The sequence below is a fragment of the Beta vulgaris genome, chromosome 8 (genome assembly GCF_026745355.1).
Source record: "Beta vulgaris subsp. vulgaris cultivar EL10 chromosome 8, EL10.2, whole genome shotgun sequence".
Lineage (NCBI taxonomy): Eukaryota > Viridiplantae > Streptophyta > Magnoliopsida > Caryophyllales > Amaranthaceae > Beta > Beta vulgaris.
The window spans coordinates 53,053,128-53,071,710 of NC_079209.1; the positions used below are offsets into that span (position 1 = coordinate 53,053,128).

The 18,583-nt window shown below is 34.3% G+C and overlaps 1 protein-coding gene and 1 long non-coding RNA gene across 2 annotated transcripts; one reads left to right on the top strand and one right to left on the bottom strand.

Moving 5' to 3' along the window:
- Positions 1-2,126: 2,126 nt before the first annotated feature.
- Positions 2,127-4,418, bottom strand: LOC125492481 (uncharacterized). Its single transcript, XR_007269084.2, has 2 exons — positions 2,786-4,418; positions 2,127-2,455 (listed from the first exon to the last, which is right to left on the bottom strand). It is a non-coding gene; the product is annotated as an uncharacterized LOC125492481 (long non-coding RNA).
- Positions 4,419-4,506: 88 nt separating this feature from the next.
- Positions 4,507-8,605, top strand: LOC104901782 (hypothetical protein). Its single transcript, XM_010689395.4, has 4 exons — positions 4,507-4,874; positions 7,126-7,269; positions 7,826-8,053; positions 8,283-8,605. Exons 1-4 carry the CDS (start codon positions 4,649-4,651, stop codon positions 8,285-8,287), a joined length of 603 nt encoding a protein of 200 aa, XP_010687697.2. The 5' UTR covers positions 4,507-4,648; the 3' UTR covers positions 8,288-8,605.
- Positions 8,606-18,583: the final 9,978 nt, after the last annotated feature.

Below are 18,583 nucleotides of genomic sequence, written 5' to 3' on the forward strand. Positions count from 1 at the left end.
TAAGATCATATTTGGATGGGTAGAACAATCCTTGATTAATAGTACCTGATAGGTACTTAATAACATGAATGATAGCTTGAAAATGAGGTTTCCTAGATTATGCATGCCATGAACCGACTCAGTTGTTGGACTAAGTAAGATATGTCTGGTCTGGTCAAATTAAGGTAGAGCAGCTTGCGTATAATGCTTCTATATAGTTTAGCATCATCTAATACTTCTCCTTCATCAAGAGATAGTCTAATGCCCTTGGGAAAAAGGACATTTGGTAGGTTTGCATCCATCTGTTCCTGTGCTCTTAAGAAGATCAATGATAAATTTCCCCTGATTGAGCATTATCCCTCTCTCATTTCTGGCAACCTCTATGCCAATGAAGTATTTCATTTCACCAAGATCTTTTATGTTGAAAGCTTTATCAAGAGCACACTTCATTACTTCAATTTCACTCTCATCAGTGCCTATGATGAGCAAGTCATCCACATATACAAGCACAAGAGTAATTTTGTCAAGTGTGTGCATAATTTAGAGTAACTAATCGTTCTTTGATTGTGTATAGCCATGGCTAATCAGAATCTTGGTCAGCTTGAGATTCCATTGCCTTGATGTCTGTTTTAACCCGTATATGCTCCTTTTAAGTTTGCAAAACTGATCAAGAAACCCTTTGTGATAGCCTTTGGATCGTTTGATGTATACTTCTTCATCTAGATATCCATATAAAAAAGCATTGTTGATATCTAGATGATGAAGTTTCCAGATTTAAATACCAACTAAGCCAATCAAAGTTCTCATGGAGGTAAATTTGGCTAAAAGGGATAAGGTATGGTTGTAGTCTTTGCCTTCTACTTGCTTATCTCCCCTGGCAACAAGCTAAGCCTTGCCTTTAGTCTGTCTATTTCACCATTAGGCTTGAACTTCAACTTATATACCTATTTTGCTGTCAATGGCAACTTTTCCTTTAGGGAGATATGTAGGCTCCCATATATCATTGTTGTCCAAAGCATCAACTTCACTTTGCATTGCTTGAACCCAACCTTCATCTTTTGCAGCTTCAGTGTAGTGAAGGGGCTCCCTCACTCTCAAAACATTGTTGATATAGTTGATATAGTTGTCAGTGAAACAACCTTACTTCTTGATAGCTTCAATAGCTCCACAAGTTGTGTCTGTATTGCTTGTGGTGTTCCTTCTTCCTGGTATCTCATAGACATAATCTTGCAATCTTGATGATATCTCACTGGTTTTAGATGATCTTCTAGGTAAAATTTAATTTGCATCTATCATATCTTGATGTTCATGTCCATCATCTTGAATCTCTACTCCTTGCTCTCCTGTGTCATCAGTCTCAGGTTCACCTGTTTCTTCATCATTCACTTCATTAAGAATATTAGTAAGCTTTTCATAGTCTATTTCATCATTCTCACATTCACTATTACATACACTTTATATTTTGTGAAGTATGTGAGTTGGTACTTGATTTGTAAAGTAAGGAAGGGACTACTTTTTCTTTGAAAACAACATCTCTATTGACAAAAACTTTTCTGCCAATTAGGCTAACCTAGAATCACATATCTGATTGCTCTGGCATCAAATTTGTCTCCCGACTTCTGATGTGGACTGGCATAACAGAGACAACCAATCATGTTTAAATGGTTGTAGTCTAGTTCTTGCTTTGTTAATCTGTTGTAGGGTTTCCCACTGTATGACAACACTTAGGAGAAGATTTATCAAGTGTGATGTTGCTAGGATGCACTCACTCCATAAGTATTTTGGCAACCCTGCATGTATTCTCAAGGCTCTTACTGTTTCAAGCAAGAATTTGCGTTTTCTTTCTACCCTAGCATTTTGTTGGGGTACTTATGGCACACTTCTTTGATGACTGATCTTTTAGCAAACATATGTTTGCACACATCTTGAAGAATCTAAGTTCCATTAACACCTTCTAAGAGTTTTAATCTTAGTGTGAAAATGGTTCTCAACATGGATGAAGAAATTTAAAAGTGTTCCTTTCACTTATTCTTTGTCAGAAAGCATTTGGGTCCAAGTGACTCTACTATGATCATCAATAATAGTTAGGAAATATTGTGCTCCGGTTAAACACTTTTTCCTATAAGAACCCCATAGATCCACATGTATAAGCTCAAAAATATTAGCAACAATAGATTTATTAGGACTAAAAGGTAACTTGTGGTGCTTAGCAAGAGCACAAATATCACAAAAGAAATCTTTAAGATTTTTACACTTGCAAAAAGCTAGATGCTGCATCTTGGATATAGAAATGTGCCCTAATCTGGCATGGATAAGGTTCAAGTTCACTACATTTATTACAATTCACTACTGTTTCATTTCTTCCCTAGTTCAACTTAACTTCATCATCTTTTCTTCCAGCCTTACTACTCTTCACCAGCTTATAAAGATCATTTTCCTTCCTTCCAAAACGGATGTTCTTCTGAATGGAAAGGTCCTGTAACACACATCCATCTTTGTCAAATGAGAGTTGCAGATTTTTTTTCTTTTATCAGTTTAGCAACAAACAACATATTATTGTTAAAATCATCAATGTAAAGAACATTGTTCAGAGTGACATCATGGTTTAGAATCACATCACCTATCTCACTCACATATTTGATATTATCATCAAGTAATCCTACTTTTATTTTACCTTTCAAAACCTTTTTGTTACTTAGCAAATCCCTGTTACCTGTCATGTGGTCACTAGCTCTGGAGTCAATGAGCCAACAACTTATTTTCTTAACATTTTTATTTAAAACTGCATTAGAGATGCTAATCTTACCTACAAAATTTGCTTGACCACTGCTTGATCCCGCTTGTTTCTCTGTCATAGCTTTAAGTACCTCTTGAACAATGTTGTTCATGATGTCTTGTCTTGTTTCAGTTCCTTCAATGCCTTTATTTGTGAAATCCAAAGGATTGTCTTGCATCTGTTCTTCACCATCTTTGATTGCATTACCAGCATGTTTGAATTGTTCGGTAGACTTCTTGTACCAATCTAGAAACCCTACTATCTGAAAACATTCTTCTTTGGAATGGCCTTTCTTTCCATAGTGCTGACATACCCTTGCCATTTTTTCCATCTTCAATTTCTTATAGTAGTCCTTCTCTAAAAGTTTTGTCGCAAACCTAAACTTCTGCTTTGATTTTGTTTGTTCACAGCCAAAGCATTAGCTTCAATGCTGGCATTTTCAATTCACCAGTGATCTATGCTTCTGTCTTTCCATTTGGAACACCAAGTTATACGCCTTGTTAACAGACACCAGAGGATCAATACAAAGCAAATTTGTTTTCATTTGATCATAACCTGTGTTGAGGCCCATCACAAATTAATCACTATCCCACTCCCTTGTAATTCTAATACCGTACCTTCTTTACAATGTTACAGCTGCATTGCTCCACAAGTACACTCTAGCATCCCTTCCAGGTCTGCAATTTGATTTCGAAGACCTTTAAATCTGCAATAATATTCACTCATCACACTCAAATTATTTTGTTGTAACTCCCAAAGATCATTTTTGAGTTGGAACAATTGTGGAGCATTAGTTTGAGCATATCTCTCTACTATCTCCTCCCAAAGTAATCTTGTTGACTACATACTCACCAAACTTCCAACAACATCAGGTTTCATTGTGACAAGCAACCAAGATCTTACCATGTAATCACATCTCTCCCATTTTTGTGTTTATTTGTCATTTTTAGTAAGCTTAGGATGCTTTCCTTCAAGAAAACCAAATTTTTTCTTGGCTCCCAATGCTATCCGAATGCTCTTGCTCCAACTTATAAAATTTGTTCCATCAAAAGTTATGCTTCCAAGAGGGTTTGATCCATTTTATTTATTCACTAAAATGAATAGAGGATCTTTGTATGGATTCATAGAAAAAGTTTCTCCTTCATTTCCTTCTTTTCTCGCGGAACCTCCACCAGCCATGTATAAAGTTAGAGCCTTCGAAACTTTCTTAAGCCTAAGGCTTAACTCATGTTGCTATGATACTATGAAAAGAATCAAAGTCTCAAAGTTGGATTATAATCTGAAAAAAATCTTGCAATTTCTTGTATTGAAAGAGAGAAAATTTACAAGAAGGAATTACTCCCCTGTTAGGGTCTAACAACTATACAATCATTGAGAGAAAATTTAGACCTATACAAGAGAGTTGTACATAGGACAAAAAAATACAACCAAAATAACGATTGTTATACTAAGTACAGGATCCTAGGCAAAATAATCTACGTTGAGAACATGATAGCAATATATTCCTTAGCCACACAAACAATAAATAACTTGTATATTCCAATAATATGTTTTCTCCCTTCTTTTTCTATATCACTTTAGATAATTTATTCACCTACAACGATAAGTTGAAGAGATAAAAATGAAAAGAAAATGAACAAGACACGTGAGATATTCCAGAGAGATACACGTGTCTAGTTACCATCCCAAGTGTTCAACCTGTCAACCGCTAAATCCCCCCGCCCAAAATTCTTCTACACAATACACATGCATACATTAACAAAAAGCAGATCAAAAATATTTATACATAATTCAACAACAAAAATTGGATGAGATAAACTCATACTTAAAGCGGCAGTAATTTCTTCACCCAAAATCAAACAAAAACAAAGGAAAATTCCCTAAAAATTATACATGGAGGTGAAGAAAAACATGGGAGTGAAGAAGAAAGTGCCTTTAATGCGTACTAGTAACAAGAACAAAATTAGAAAGAAGAAGAAATTTAGTATTGATTACCGCAAAATTTTCCCAGAAATTGTTGAATATCTTAAATCTGATTCTTATTTTTATTCCCACTTCATCTCATCTTCTACGGCGTCGAATTCGTCTGCGCAATATGATGTTTTCTCCTCCTCTAGAGGTAAATTTAGTAACTTTTTCTTGTTCCTTAATCTTTATATAATCCCGTCTTGTTTTTATTTTGTGTTAATTTCATCGCTAGTTCAATATGTATGTCTTAGATTTTCATGGAACTCGGATATTTTTAGCTGTTATGACTTATAACATACTACCTACATTTGACATTTCCTACGCTCAAATTGAAATCTCCTTAAATTTCCCTAGGTTTCTTCCCAATATCCCTTATTATAAGTTACTAGCTTTATATGCACGCTATGCATGCGAAATTATTATAGAAGTTAAATCAATTGCATAATTGAATTATTAACGTTGGGGTCCCAACTATTTGTCATTGTTGTCTATACGTACGTCCCAGCTATTGATTGTTACGTCTCTAGATTTTTCAAAAAATTGATTTCAAGTAGCGTTTGTGAACCCGAATTTCATTTCAATTTTAGTATTTTAATTCTCATTTGAAGTCCAATTCCGATTCCTCAAACTCGTTTGGGAAATACGGGAATTGAATTTCAATCGGGTGGTGGGGTCGCGGGGGAGGGGAGGGAGCGAATAATGGGGAACTTAGAGGAGAGAGAAATTGGAATGACAAGGAGTGGGGTGGGATTTATACCATGTGTTTTTAACTTGGGTTGGAATTGTATTGGAATTGGTCTAATTTCAAATATAATTCCATTGAGTACCCAAACAAGTGAATTGGAAATTATGGTTACCAAACAGGCCCTTATTATTACATTATACTTCATTATTTTAGGTTAATTTGACTTAAGTTACAAAAAATCTCAATTTATTTACATTAATTTTTCCTCTTCTGGATGTAGAAGTGTTGTATTCCAGGTAGTTAGGCGTGGTTCGGTGGTTGTGACTTGTGTTTCAAATCATTGTGCTAGAATCTAGATAATTGGCGATGGTATTGTAGATGACTATGGTGGTTGGATGTACCAATGTTTGTAATCGGAGTATCTTAGAATTTATAACATCTATCTGAATTTTTAGGATGTGCTCTTTAATTTCATTTGGATTTGTGAAACCTGAATATGTTGAGTTACCGATAAATCTTCAATGGATTTGTACGCGTAGAGGTTTGCGGAGGAGAGACTAACCACATACAAGATACAAGTCTTGTAGGGTTTCACCTAAGTCTATGAGCACTAGGTGGAGTAGTCAACTACACTTTTATGGCAAAAAGGCAATCCTTTATCCTCCCCTAGTCTCCTTTCTTCCATCAAGTCCTCTAACATTGGAGAGTTTGGACTACTTATAAGTTGAAGGGAGGTTTCATACCAATTGTCAATAGGTGGAATAGTTCATTCGTACCGAGTTCTCTTCTTCAATTTGGAACAAACTCACATGCGTGTGACTTTTCTTTCAACCGTATGTCTACTGAAAAGCTAAATTTGGGGAAATTTATTACTCCTTTCACTCCGATTTAGTTGCCAAAATTGCTATAAGACACGTTTAAGGGAAATTGAAACTTAGCTAGAGTGATAAAGGTTGGTGAGTGGCTTGTGTGAGGCCCAACTTCGCAGAAGATGGTGAGAGGCCCAACTTTACAGAAGATGGTGGGAGGATAACTTCATCATAAAAAGCTATGTCCAAACGAAATTAATTAGGACATCCTACAATTGGGTTTCTGGGAACAATTGGGAGAGAGGGAGTATATATTTTTTGAAAATTCTTCATCATAAGTGGGGGAAGAAGAAACAAATTGGTAATGCCCCTATTGAAAAAGTAAACAAATAAGATTACAAATTGTTTTGATGAAATGTGGAGGTTTAGGTGAAATGGCGATCTTTGTTCTATTTTTGCGTCGAAAGGTTGTTTCCGAATCTTAAGTAATGTCAAATCATGTCATTGGGCTCATTTGTTCTATGTGGTGTCCGGTTTAGTTTGTCGCTTAATGTGTGATAAGGTCTTTGGATCATCTTGGCCTGATATGTTAGCTCTGTTCCCCCCCCCCCCCCTCTTTGGAATTTAAAAGGAGATTAGTTGAATTAGTTGGTTACATATAAAGGACATTGAATAATTGCTACTATTAAGTTGAATATGAACTTCCTGTTCAAGGAGCTTGGTTTCTTGCCTTGTGAATTGTGATGTTTATATGGATTTATTATTATTAACAGTGTTATGTTAGTTTAAGAAAATAAGAAGTTTTTACAGGCAGGGTCCTTTCTAAAAAATAAAATGAAATGATTTGAATGGTTTGCTGAAAACCTTCCTTTGTGTATGTAATTCTACTTTCTGAGGATTGGATACAGGTGAACCCATTTTGGGGAGTAAGGGCCGAACAAAGGAGAAGCTAGTGGAGTACCTTAAATCTGATACCTACATGTATGCTCCACTGGAAGGTACTCAACATCGTGATGATTTTGCGATAAAAAACATCATCTCTCCTCAAAGAGGTAAAGTTCCTTTTGGTATATTAATATTATTGTGTGTTAGTCAGTGTTTTGATTTGGAGGAGCTCATTGGAATTGAATTTTTATACGGGAAGTACATCATATAGCTTTCTTATAAAACTGAAATATCTTATTCGGAAAAAGTATCTTGCTGCCCAACAGACTTTGCTGTGCAACACCATAGCTGTCTCGAATATATAAGATTGCGGTAGATCCTACAAGTGAAGTTACAAAAATGCCTTGACAAAGTCTTGTTTCTAACATTTGGATATCTAGCCATCCTCTTCTTATTTTTTGGTTGGCTAGTCAATTTTACCTCAACCAACGAACTTTGAGTTGCTTTAGAGATTGGAGATCAATCACGTTCATATTTATTCGTATCTCTTTAATTATGCTGGAGTCAGGTATAATCTCTCTTGCAATTTGCATGATAGAGCTTGATCCAGCAATGTTGTAATTAGATGAACAACATTCTTTTTAAGTATCTCAGTTATGAATTTGGTTCATTAATGTTTCAACATGCAAACATTATTCCGGTTTCCTCTCCTGTTGGTTGCAGGACACGACTTGCAGTTTATGAGGGTAACTAGTACAGTCTTATCCACCAGTAAGATTGCCTGGCAGACAAAAGAAGTAGCAGAAAAACCTTCCGTGGTTGAAAAGTGTAGAGATCATGGCACAAGAGGTAATCCACCTGATGAGAATTTCGCCTCTCCTAAAACTCCGGGACTTCAGGAAGTAAAGAAGCAAGCAGCTCGACGGAGTGGTCGCTTATCAACAATCTCAGGTTCCTTGAGTCATACACTTCACTCAATTGCATTACGTTTTTGTCCAAAGAAAACAATATATAAAAATAAACAAGAATCTTCTTGAATACTTTGACAATAAGTATATAGTTAGTATCAATCTTTACTGTCATTTTTTTGTTCCTTGGTAACTTGAGTATAATTATGAAGTTATTCTTCTTTGTTTCTGTTTTAAAGCTTAAGATGTCTTGTCTTTGTTGGTGGTCTCAGGTTAGGAAGCAATTGATAGGAAGTACAAGAAGTCTTCATGGACTTACATTGCCTTCAACGGCCACGGCATAGAAACTGAGATCAATGTCAGTTTGTCCGTGGACTTGGTGCTTGGTTCTGTAATGGATTTTCAGCATGTGAATTCTTCTAATAGTTCTTGTAATCTTCGCATATCGTCTTTGTAACTTCTGTATGCGTAAGTAGATGTTTTAATTGGATTTAATAGAATGTGTAAACAAAGATCGAAAGATTTCGATTACTGATAGTACATTTTAGGTTCTATATCTTCGCCTAATCCAATCGTTTCTAATATTTTTCTGTAATGTTTTCTTATATGCACCTTGATCGTTAATTGGATTTTGGCATGTAAGTGAATGTTTTAAGCGTCTTTTCCTGGTTCAATATCGATAGGCATTGTTATATGCGCCTAATCCCTATCTTTCCCGCTCCACAACCTACCTCAAACCCGCCTAAAATTCAACACGTACTCGTCTAAAACCCAACTTTTTTTTCTTGAAAGGAAACAGCAATGTCCGAAAGTACATATGGGAAAATGTCTGAAGGACAACGATGTCCCAAAATTGCTCTATCCCAAACGGAATTATTTTGGCGAGATGATGGGCGACGAAATTTCTACCTTTCTTTACATGAGATCAAATAATAAAACTAAAATAACAGCTAAAGGACGGAATATCTTCCAAACACTATGTACCATAACTTAGTGCTTAATATAAAAGTCAAAATATATATCATTTTCCATAAAGATAAAAACATAAGCAGGGTAAAAAGGTCGGGTTAAATCTTCTAACAAACAAATGAACTTGAAAAAATATCAGCACATTTAACAAGAAGTTACTTCAACAGGAGATTAATTCTCTTCTTTTTTCTTCTAATTTTTTTTATTAAATATATACAAAGCAACGCATGGATGAATTGGATATAATAGAACGGGACGTTTTCCTATTTGGTCGTGTCAATGACATCCCTTTATAATTTGGACCCTTGGTCTTTTTTAGTAAAATATTTTAGAAACACAAATATAAAGGTTGAGACTGGATGTTATAGTAAGAAAATTATGGTTTATACAGAGTTTAGAATAGGGGTGCAAAAGCAAAACTAAAATGGAAAATAATACTCCTCAAACATGCCGTGTTTATATTTCTTAAAGGAAAATTTGCACAAAACCACCTTAAGTTTCACTTATTTGGAAACTTCCACCTTTATGTTTTTTTTTCTCCTAAATTTCCACCTAAATTTTACAAAACCTTTATAAACTCCCACCACTTAACAGATTTTGCCAAACTCCGTTAGTGGGGGACCCACATCAGTTATTTCTTTTGTTTTCCCTTCCAAACTACTCACTCCCCCCTTTTTATATGAGAAAATTTCCTTTTTCACCCTTTAATCCTTCACCAACATCTTATCAGAAGGAGGTTTGCCCCCTTTGTTGCTTGTGTTGGAGGGAAATCATCTTATATAAGAAGGGGGAAGTGAGTTGTTTGGAGAGAAAAACAAAAGAAATAACTGATGTGGGTCCCACCACTAATGAAATTTGGCAAAATCCGTTAAGTGGTGGGAGTTTATAAAGGTTTCGTAAAGTTGTGGAAGTTTGGGAAAAAAAAATAAAGGTGGGAGTTTCTAAATAAGTGAAAACTTAAGGTGATTTTGTGAAAATTTTTCTTTCTTAAATAATAATAATCTTTAGCGAAGTCCCACAATCGGATTGCTCGAATTGATACCGGAGTTAAGAGTTTGGCTGTAAAAAACGAAAATTTTCAGTGTATTAGTGCTAAATATTTGAGTTACATATTTCACAAATTATTTGTGACATGTATTTAATTTAGTACTACATGTTAATTACAAAACAATGGGGCCGACTTTAGCCTGACAGCATCGTGTCTATCCCATATGCCCAATTGTTCAATGTCAGTCTAGCCCAACATTAGTAGCATTGCATGAGTCCGGTGATATGTGGTGTTGTCTGATGGCCCAATGTGGATTTTGGATGTTTGCTGCTAATAGGAAAAATATTTGCCAATAATTCGAGTTAGGGATGGCAACGGGTCGGATCCGGATCGGGTTCAGGCGGATCCAGATCCGTTTTCAGACTCTGGATCCAGATCCGACCCGGATCCACCGGGTCTAAGAAAGTTGGACCCAGATCAGATCCGACGGATCATGCGGATCCGGGTCCAAAACGGATTCAGCTCATTTCATGCAATTTCACCCACTTTGTGATATTAAAATGATTATTGACGTTACTTGAGGCATTGTACTTTTGCCATCTGTATTGAATTGGTGATCAATAATTGTGTTTAATGCACATCATACCTATTTGGCTTGTATTATGTTTTTCTTGATGTTTTTGAATATTTGTGAGAATAGTTAGCTGAAGGGAGTTTGTTTAGATGTTCCTTTGTGTGGCAGAGCTAAAATGTTATGGAGTTGATGTTCCTTTGCATGACAGAGCTAAAATGTCAGGAGGCCCAGGTGCCCAGCCCAACATGGAGTTTTTTTAAAAAAAAACGGATTCGTGAATCCGGGTCCGGGTCTATTTTACAGATCCGGACCCGGATCCGTGATTTGACAAGTGGACCCGAACCGACCCGGATCCAACAGGTCCATAATTTTAGGATCCAGACCCGAAAAAACGGATCCGGGTCCACAGATCCGGGCCGGGTCTAGGATCCACTGCCATCTCTAATTCGAGTAATCGAGTATTTATGTGTGGCCTGTAGACTTGCAAAGTCAACTAGAGACTTCGCTGAATTATTTAAATATTTAATGTGTTTGTACTTCTCTATATTTTATCTACTTCATGTTGGAGTGTATAGTATAAAATTTTGCTTCAAAGAATATGAAAAGTATTTTGCCCTTTGTTCCACATTAAAAGAATAGACTGGAAGAGTAAGATTTATAACTATTACTCTTGATCAACCCTTTAAGTTGAGTAGTAATGAGACTTTTAGTGGGATCGGAGTGTGGTGATGGATGCTTATCACACACCTGTGTGCTGCCTGCTAATTGATTCAGACTAGGGCCATGGGCATTTTGGGTTTTGAGAAATAAACTTAACTTTCTTTTTGGATAAATTATTTATCAACATCAAGTTATGGTTTTTCCCTAAAATCTCTCTTAAGTGACCGGTTTTCCTAATTTTTCTCCTAGTCTACTGCCATTAACCTCCAATTATTGACCGTTTTATCCCATATAATCAGTCCAAGATCTAATGAAGTTTGTTTGTTCAGTTTCTATAAATACCAGTATTCTGATGGTATGGTTTAACACACAGAAAAATACATCTTCCTCTTCTATTCCAGTTTCTCTTTTCTGGGCAATATTCTTGAACGTTCTCAATCTGCTTTTCTGTGGACACCGAAAAGTTAGAAATCATGTATCCATTGAGGTTGATTGATGTGGGTCCTTATGTTGTAGCGGGGCAGATTCAACTTTAGGACAGTGTTTAATTCACGCCACGGTTGTCAAATAAGTTTATTCTATTTGTTACCAGTTTACGTTACTACATTCTAAAGTTGATTTTTTTGTATATGTTATTATGGAGTATGGTTGTTGCTATTCCTAATGATAGTGTCCCCATTCTGGATGTCGTCCCTATTACCAATCTCTTTGTCCCTGATATGTCTAAGTTAGAACATTTTCATGGGAAAACCTATAAGATGGGATCTAGTAAGATGGAATTTTTCTTGGGTCAGATTGGGGTAGATTATTGTTTATTTGTTGATGTTGCTCCTGAGAATTATGTTAGGGATTTTGTGAAAGACAATAAGACATGTCTTGGGATGTTACTGCATTATATGACTTCTTCTCTTTACATGATTTATAGTAAGTCAAAAAATGCTAAGGATATTTGGGATGCTTTGAATGCTAAGTATTGTATTGATGATTTTGGGACTAAAATATATGCATGTAGTCGTTGGTTGAAGTTTCCTATATATGATGATATATGTTTGTTTTAGATCATGTTTATGAGTATGAGACTTTATGTGCTGATATTGTGGTTGAGGGTATGGATATTTCTGAACTTTTCCAAGGCAACTATTTTCTTGGAAAATTACCTCCTTCCTGGGAAATTTTGTTCATTCCTTGAAACGCAAACAGAAAGATTTTACCCTTCAGGATTGAGTTTCCCATATTAAGATTGAGGAGCAGAACTGTATCCAAACCAAAGGGAAATCTGAGCATTCTTCCTCTACTGCTAATCTGGTGGAAAATAAAAGGTGCGGATAATGGATCAAGAGGTAAGGGTCCAAATCAGTTTTATGGTACAAGACAGAACCAAAACAACTTCAAGGGAAAAATACATTTTTAAGGGAAGTTGCTTCATTTGTGGTAAGTATGGGCAAGCTGTCACGGATTGCCGTCAAAGAAAGGAAGCTCAAAGCAAACCAAAAGACAACAAAGCTCAAGAAAACCTTGCTGAAGATGACATTATTGCTGTTGTGGTGTCTGATGTCTACTTGGTAAGCAATGTTTCTGAGTGGGTTGTGGACACTGGTGCAACCAGCCACATCTGCACCAACAAGGATATGTTCCAGGACTATAATAAAGCTTCAGAGAGAAAAGCCATCTTCATGGGAAAACTCAACTACTGTGAGTGTTTTAGGCAAGGAAAGGTTTCCCTGAAATTAACCTCCGGAAAAACCATTGATTTGCAGAATGCTATGCATGTCCCCAATACCCGCAGAAATCTCATTTCTAATTCTTTTTTTTTAAAATAAAGCTAAGACCAAGTTAACTTTTGAATCTGATAAACTAGTATTAACTAGAAATAGTGATTTTGTGGGTAAAGGCTTTTGTAATGGTGGACCTTTTTTGTTATGGATGTTGTTATTGATAATAAAATTTCTATTGCTTCCATTTATATTACTGAGTCTGTTTCTTTATGGTATTCTAGACTAGGTCATTTGAATGTTGCATCTATTAAAAGGCTAAAACAACTTAGTCTTATTCCTGACTTTAGCAATACATCTTTTGATAAATGTGAAGTATGTGTAGAAGCTAAGCACCCTAAGAAAGCATTCAATAAAAAATGTGTCATGATCCTCTACTTTATTAGAGTTAGTCCATAAGAAGTTAGATATAACTCCCTATGAATTTTGGAAATGTTATAAGCCTAATTTGGGTTACCTCAAAGTGTGGGGGTGTTTGCGTAAAATAGGACTTCCTGACTTTCAAAGAAGTAAGATTGGACCTAAGATTGTAGATGGTATCTTAATTTGTTATGCTTCTAACAATGTTGCATATAGACTTTTTTTTAAGGATGCATCTGGTTTTGGTCCTATTAGAGAGTCAATGGATGCTGAATTCTTTAAGCATATTTTTCCTATGAAATTTAGTATACAATAATCATGTTTGCCTGATGTATCTTCTTATACTTTTCATCGTGACATTATATCATAATTATTAAAATCAATATTAATTATTAATTATTTTTGTTATTTTTTAATAATAATAGTAATTATTATTATTATTATTATTATTATTGCTACTATTATTGTTGTTGTTGTTGTTATTATTATTATTATTATTATTATTATTATTATTATTATTATTATTATTATCACTTCTTCAGTTCAATGTAGTTCAATTTATCTCAGTCCAAAAGAACGGGGTCTACTTTTACGGAAAATCCTATATTCCGTATGAACTTGGTTTTCATCGTTACATTACTGTTGTTCATGATTACCTATTTTAATGATGTCAGTCAACTTTTAGCGAATGGTGTGAAAATCAAACTTATTTCAAAATGACGGGCTTTGAATATGATAAAGTTAATTTTTTTCTGAAGACCTTATCCCGATATATCATCACAAAATTGTATAGGTGAAAGAAAACATACTCCTAACTATGTTCTTTACAGTTCTCATACAATCCTTGTCTTGGCTTATTAGGATGCTAATTGGGAGCCTTAACTTTTTAGATAGTTCCTAACTTATTATTTGTTATGCTAGCTACTTGATACTAATTTAGATAGTAATATCGGATTAAAGAAATGGGAGGGGAAATAGGAGCAAGGGCAAAGGAAAGAAAGAGATGGAAAGATGGAGTTCCATTTTCCATCCAAACTAGTCCAAGTTGTGATAGAGGATGTTTATTACAGAAGGAAGGAAATTTTCCTTCACTCCTTCCTTCCTCTCTCTCCCCTCCCGTTCCCCAACCCTTTTATCTAGATAAGGGAACTTGTTCTCCTTCCTTTCTATTTTTCTCTTTCTCTCCGTTTCTTCTTGTCCATACAAAGTGTAAGTACTTAGTGAAAAATTAAAAGTTTTCAAGTCGTCTACTTAAGAGCGATATAAAGTAATTGTCCTGCCATATAGATCGATCATGTCCCATACATATATATATATATATATATAAGTCAGTTCATATGAGGGAAAAAAAAATTTGGGCTCAAATTTTTGGGGGTGATATAATTCTAATGAACAGGTTTTGTAACTCTAATCCAATTGTATGATTGAGATTCATTCTTATTTCTCATGTAAGGAGCATTCTCATGTGATCTTCCCTCCCCCCACCCCCCACCCCCACACACACATACATATATGGGTGTGTTATATTGTACATATTTGAATCACTTGGCATCTTTCATTCCTTCTGTGTGCTCCACTCATACATATGTTTGACAATGTTTCATCCGATTAATTATATATCATCGAAAACATCGTTCTTTACCATCGATATATATTTTAGTTTTTTGCCAATACACCCATGACAAATTAAATAATTCACCTTTTACGCTCAATGTTTCATATATTCACCTTGTACCCCCGAGTTTTTAAAAGTGTGCACCATTTACCTTTTTCTGCTAACGGACGTTAACTCGCTGTTAACTCAAAACTTATTGCATCATATGCCCTTTCTTGTAAACTTATTTCAGCGTACACTCCATGTACAATGGTTAGCTAGTGTTTGAAATTTGAAAAATAGTTGTTGGGTTTTTTGGTTAAAAATATAGCAGGCTTTTTGAGTGAAATTCAAATGTTTTGTCATGGATCTCATCATCCTCAACAATTTCCTGTTCATCCTCAATGAAATCAGTTTCAAATATTTCATCCCCACTAGACTCCCATCATTTGTAAACGCAAAATCCTCTATCACTTTCCTAAGTGTTGTTTGATTGTTCACTCAACTCAAGTTGCCTTTCACTCTACTTTCCCCTCCCACTGCTATTTCTTGCATTGGAATTCCCCTTAGGCCTCGGGATTCCAAATTTAACTGAAGTAGTCTTTAGTATCCTAAAACCAGCAGGCCTAGTCATTAGGTTAGAGTAAAGCAACTAAGGTAAATAAAGGACATACGGTGCAATAAGTTTTGAGCTTGCAACGAGTTGACGCATGTTAGCAATAAAGGTGAATGGTGCATATTTTTAAGAACTCAAGGGTATAGTATATAGTAAATATTTGAAACATTAAGGGTATATGGTGAACATTTTATATTGTTAGGGATATATGGCGAAAAAAACGTATCTATTTTCACCAAGTCTATGTCCCCTTTTTAAATTTTCTTTTAAAAATAATTTAATTTGTTATTTTAGAACCTTTTATAAATAGAAGAGATGTTATACATTGGCTTCCTCGTTTCTTTAAGAAAAATAAAAGATCATAATTGTTATATATATGTGACCGTATAAAATTATTCATTGAGTTATAATCATCAACTTAAATATATTTTCTTAGCTTACATTTTTTTTTAAAAGGTAAGTAAAAATGTTCTATTGGATCAAAACCTTGTACAGGATAATCTGATCAATCCAGCTATACATGCAATACCTTTTGAAAGTAGAAGGAAGTAAGGAACCTCATCTCTAAAATGCCTCTACTAAAATTTGACCTCATAACAATAAATATTACCACTAAATCAGATACTACTGGGTAATAAGGTATAGACTCTCTTCTCTTAAATTTGTCCTGATTGTGTAGATAATTGTCGCAATACTAGGTCTTGTTTGGTTGTATATAGGAAGTCATACTTCCTAGGAAGTTATTTTTTTCCATGTATTTGAAATTCCTAGGAAGTGTAAAATTGTGTTTGGTTGATAATGGGAAGTAGAACTTCCTATGTGAAGCTCTACTTACCTAGGGGGACCTAGGTAAGTAACTTCCTCCATTTTGGAGGAAGTAGAACTTCATAGGAAGTGCAAATTCTCATGGTTTTGCCAACCAAACAATTTCATATACTTTTACTTCCTAAAAATTTGCACTTCTCATAATTTATTTTGTTAACCAAACAAGCTCCTAATCTCAAAAGTTAATTTAATGTACATTTAAACATTGCACGAGGTGTACGATGTCGGTTAAAGTAGATTGGATGTCTAATATCTATAGGCAAATTAACTCCAAGTATGAGTGTGTGACGCTCAAGCTGTTGCAGGTCACATTTTCATAAACACGGCCACCATTGGCCAGATTACTAGACCAGCTATCTAATATGACATAGCCACATAGGCTTCGTGTCGGCTCACAAATGTACAGAAATGCTTCACAAATCACATATAAAGATAGAAATTAAAATTTTGAGTTCAATTAGTACAAAACTACAAATGGTTACCAAGTACAAGTTCACGTTCAAGGTATAAAAACGATCCTAGCAACATTGCCGTCCAAGGACGACAGATTAATGAGCACAACTACATAAATCTGTTGCACTCACTTGCAGGCACATTAAAATTATCCACTTTTGTGATGTTAGAAATTATTTGTTGAGATGATAATGTTTTTTGAAAGGAAGAATCGAAAAAAGAGTAATATCCTCGTGAAATTTTATCATATCTTTAGATATATTGTAAACATAAGATATTCAATATTTTTTTTCTTATAATTGCTCATTTGAAATAATTCAAATGAGCAAAATGAATTAGAAAAGAGAATTTTAAATGAGCAAAAATTAATCTTAAATGTACCACATGTATATGATGAATGAATACATTATCCTTGTTTTTGGGTTAAAGCATGACTATAATACTATGAAAGTAAATTGATTCCTTACAAAAATCATTAACCCATCACACTTTAATATACCAATATTACTAGAGTAGTCGTAGGCTATGGTTAGGACAACTAAGATAAGATACAATCAATTAATTATATCCTAGATTTACAAAATTACTAAGATTACAAATATCTCTGCATAATATTATAGTTTTTTAATGGATCGGAGGGTAGTTAATTATTATTCAAAAACATTCTGTTTTTACACAATCAATAAATTATTATATATATGAGAACTATAGGGGGACACCAAAATAATGAAAGACCCATTTTACCCTCACTAAATTAATAAAACGGTTTTTTCACCAGGTACTCCTATGATTTTTCAAAATTCATGGGGTAATGCATCAGGTACCCTTACTGTTTTCCAAATCCACTGTAGAGCGTGTTTACATGGATTATGATCTTATGGATTGATGACATGGACATTATTCCCGCCACTTATTGGAGTTTGAAATGTTTCGAAATTTTTAACGGTTTTATGCTTTTCATTTTTTCAGTTTCAAGTTTGAGTTTTTTTATTATTTTGAACCACTTATCGTAATCGAGTCATTTATATAAATTCAGTAATTGATCCTATATTTGTAGTCAATATATAATACTTATTATTATTATTATTATTATTATTATTATTATTATTATTATTATTATTATTAATTATACTATTAGAGTATATTAAGAGTCGATACTCATTAATAATCAATGCGTATTAGCTATAATATTTCCAATATTATTCTATCGTACTATAATATTAAGCTTACTAATAATATAACCCTAGATTATAAAACTACTCACTCATAATTGAAATAACAAAGCAAATAAAAGATAGGAGAAAATCAATATAACCCAAAAAAATTAGCAGATTTACTTATATAGCAAATAATCGAGTCATTTACGTGAAATATAGTATAACAGTATACTTATATTGATGTATTATTGTATCAATGAGGTTTAAACCATATGTTTTCTTGATCGATACTTATAGGCTTCATATCAAGATTTTATTTTTCTTTATTACCCCACTTAATACAATATTTTCGCCCCAACATGTCCCCAGGAGTAATATATCATGATATCACTTTAAAGCAGTATACTTAGTTATTTTGTCGTCTATATTTTGAATTTGTAGTTTCTTCGAAGCAATATGTCCTTATACATTCCCGGTAATTACTAAATATAACAAGAATTATTATAGAGAAAATTGATCATGCTAGTTTACTAATCACATTTACTTGCTAGAGAATAAATGTTGGTTAGTGAGACAATATTAATTGAAAGTACCAAGCTAACCTA

Excerpts from the sequence above, each read along its gene's own strand:
- LOC104901782 (XM_010689395.4), top strand. The coding sequence starts at position 4,649 with ATGGAGGTGAAGAAAAACATGGGAGTGAAGAAGAAAGTGCCTTTAATG. Across the intron at positions 4,875-7,125 it reads TGTTTTCTCCTCCTCTAGAG|GTGAACCCATTTTGGGGAGT; the intron begins GTAAATTTAGTA and ends GATTGGATACAG. Across the intron at positions 7,270-7,825 it reads CATCATCTCTCCTCAAAGAG|GACACGACTTGCAGTTTATG; the intron begins GTAAAGTTCCTT and ends TGTTGGTTGCAG.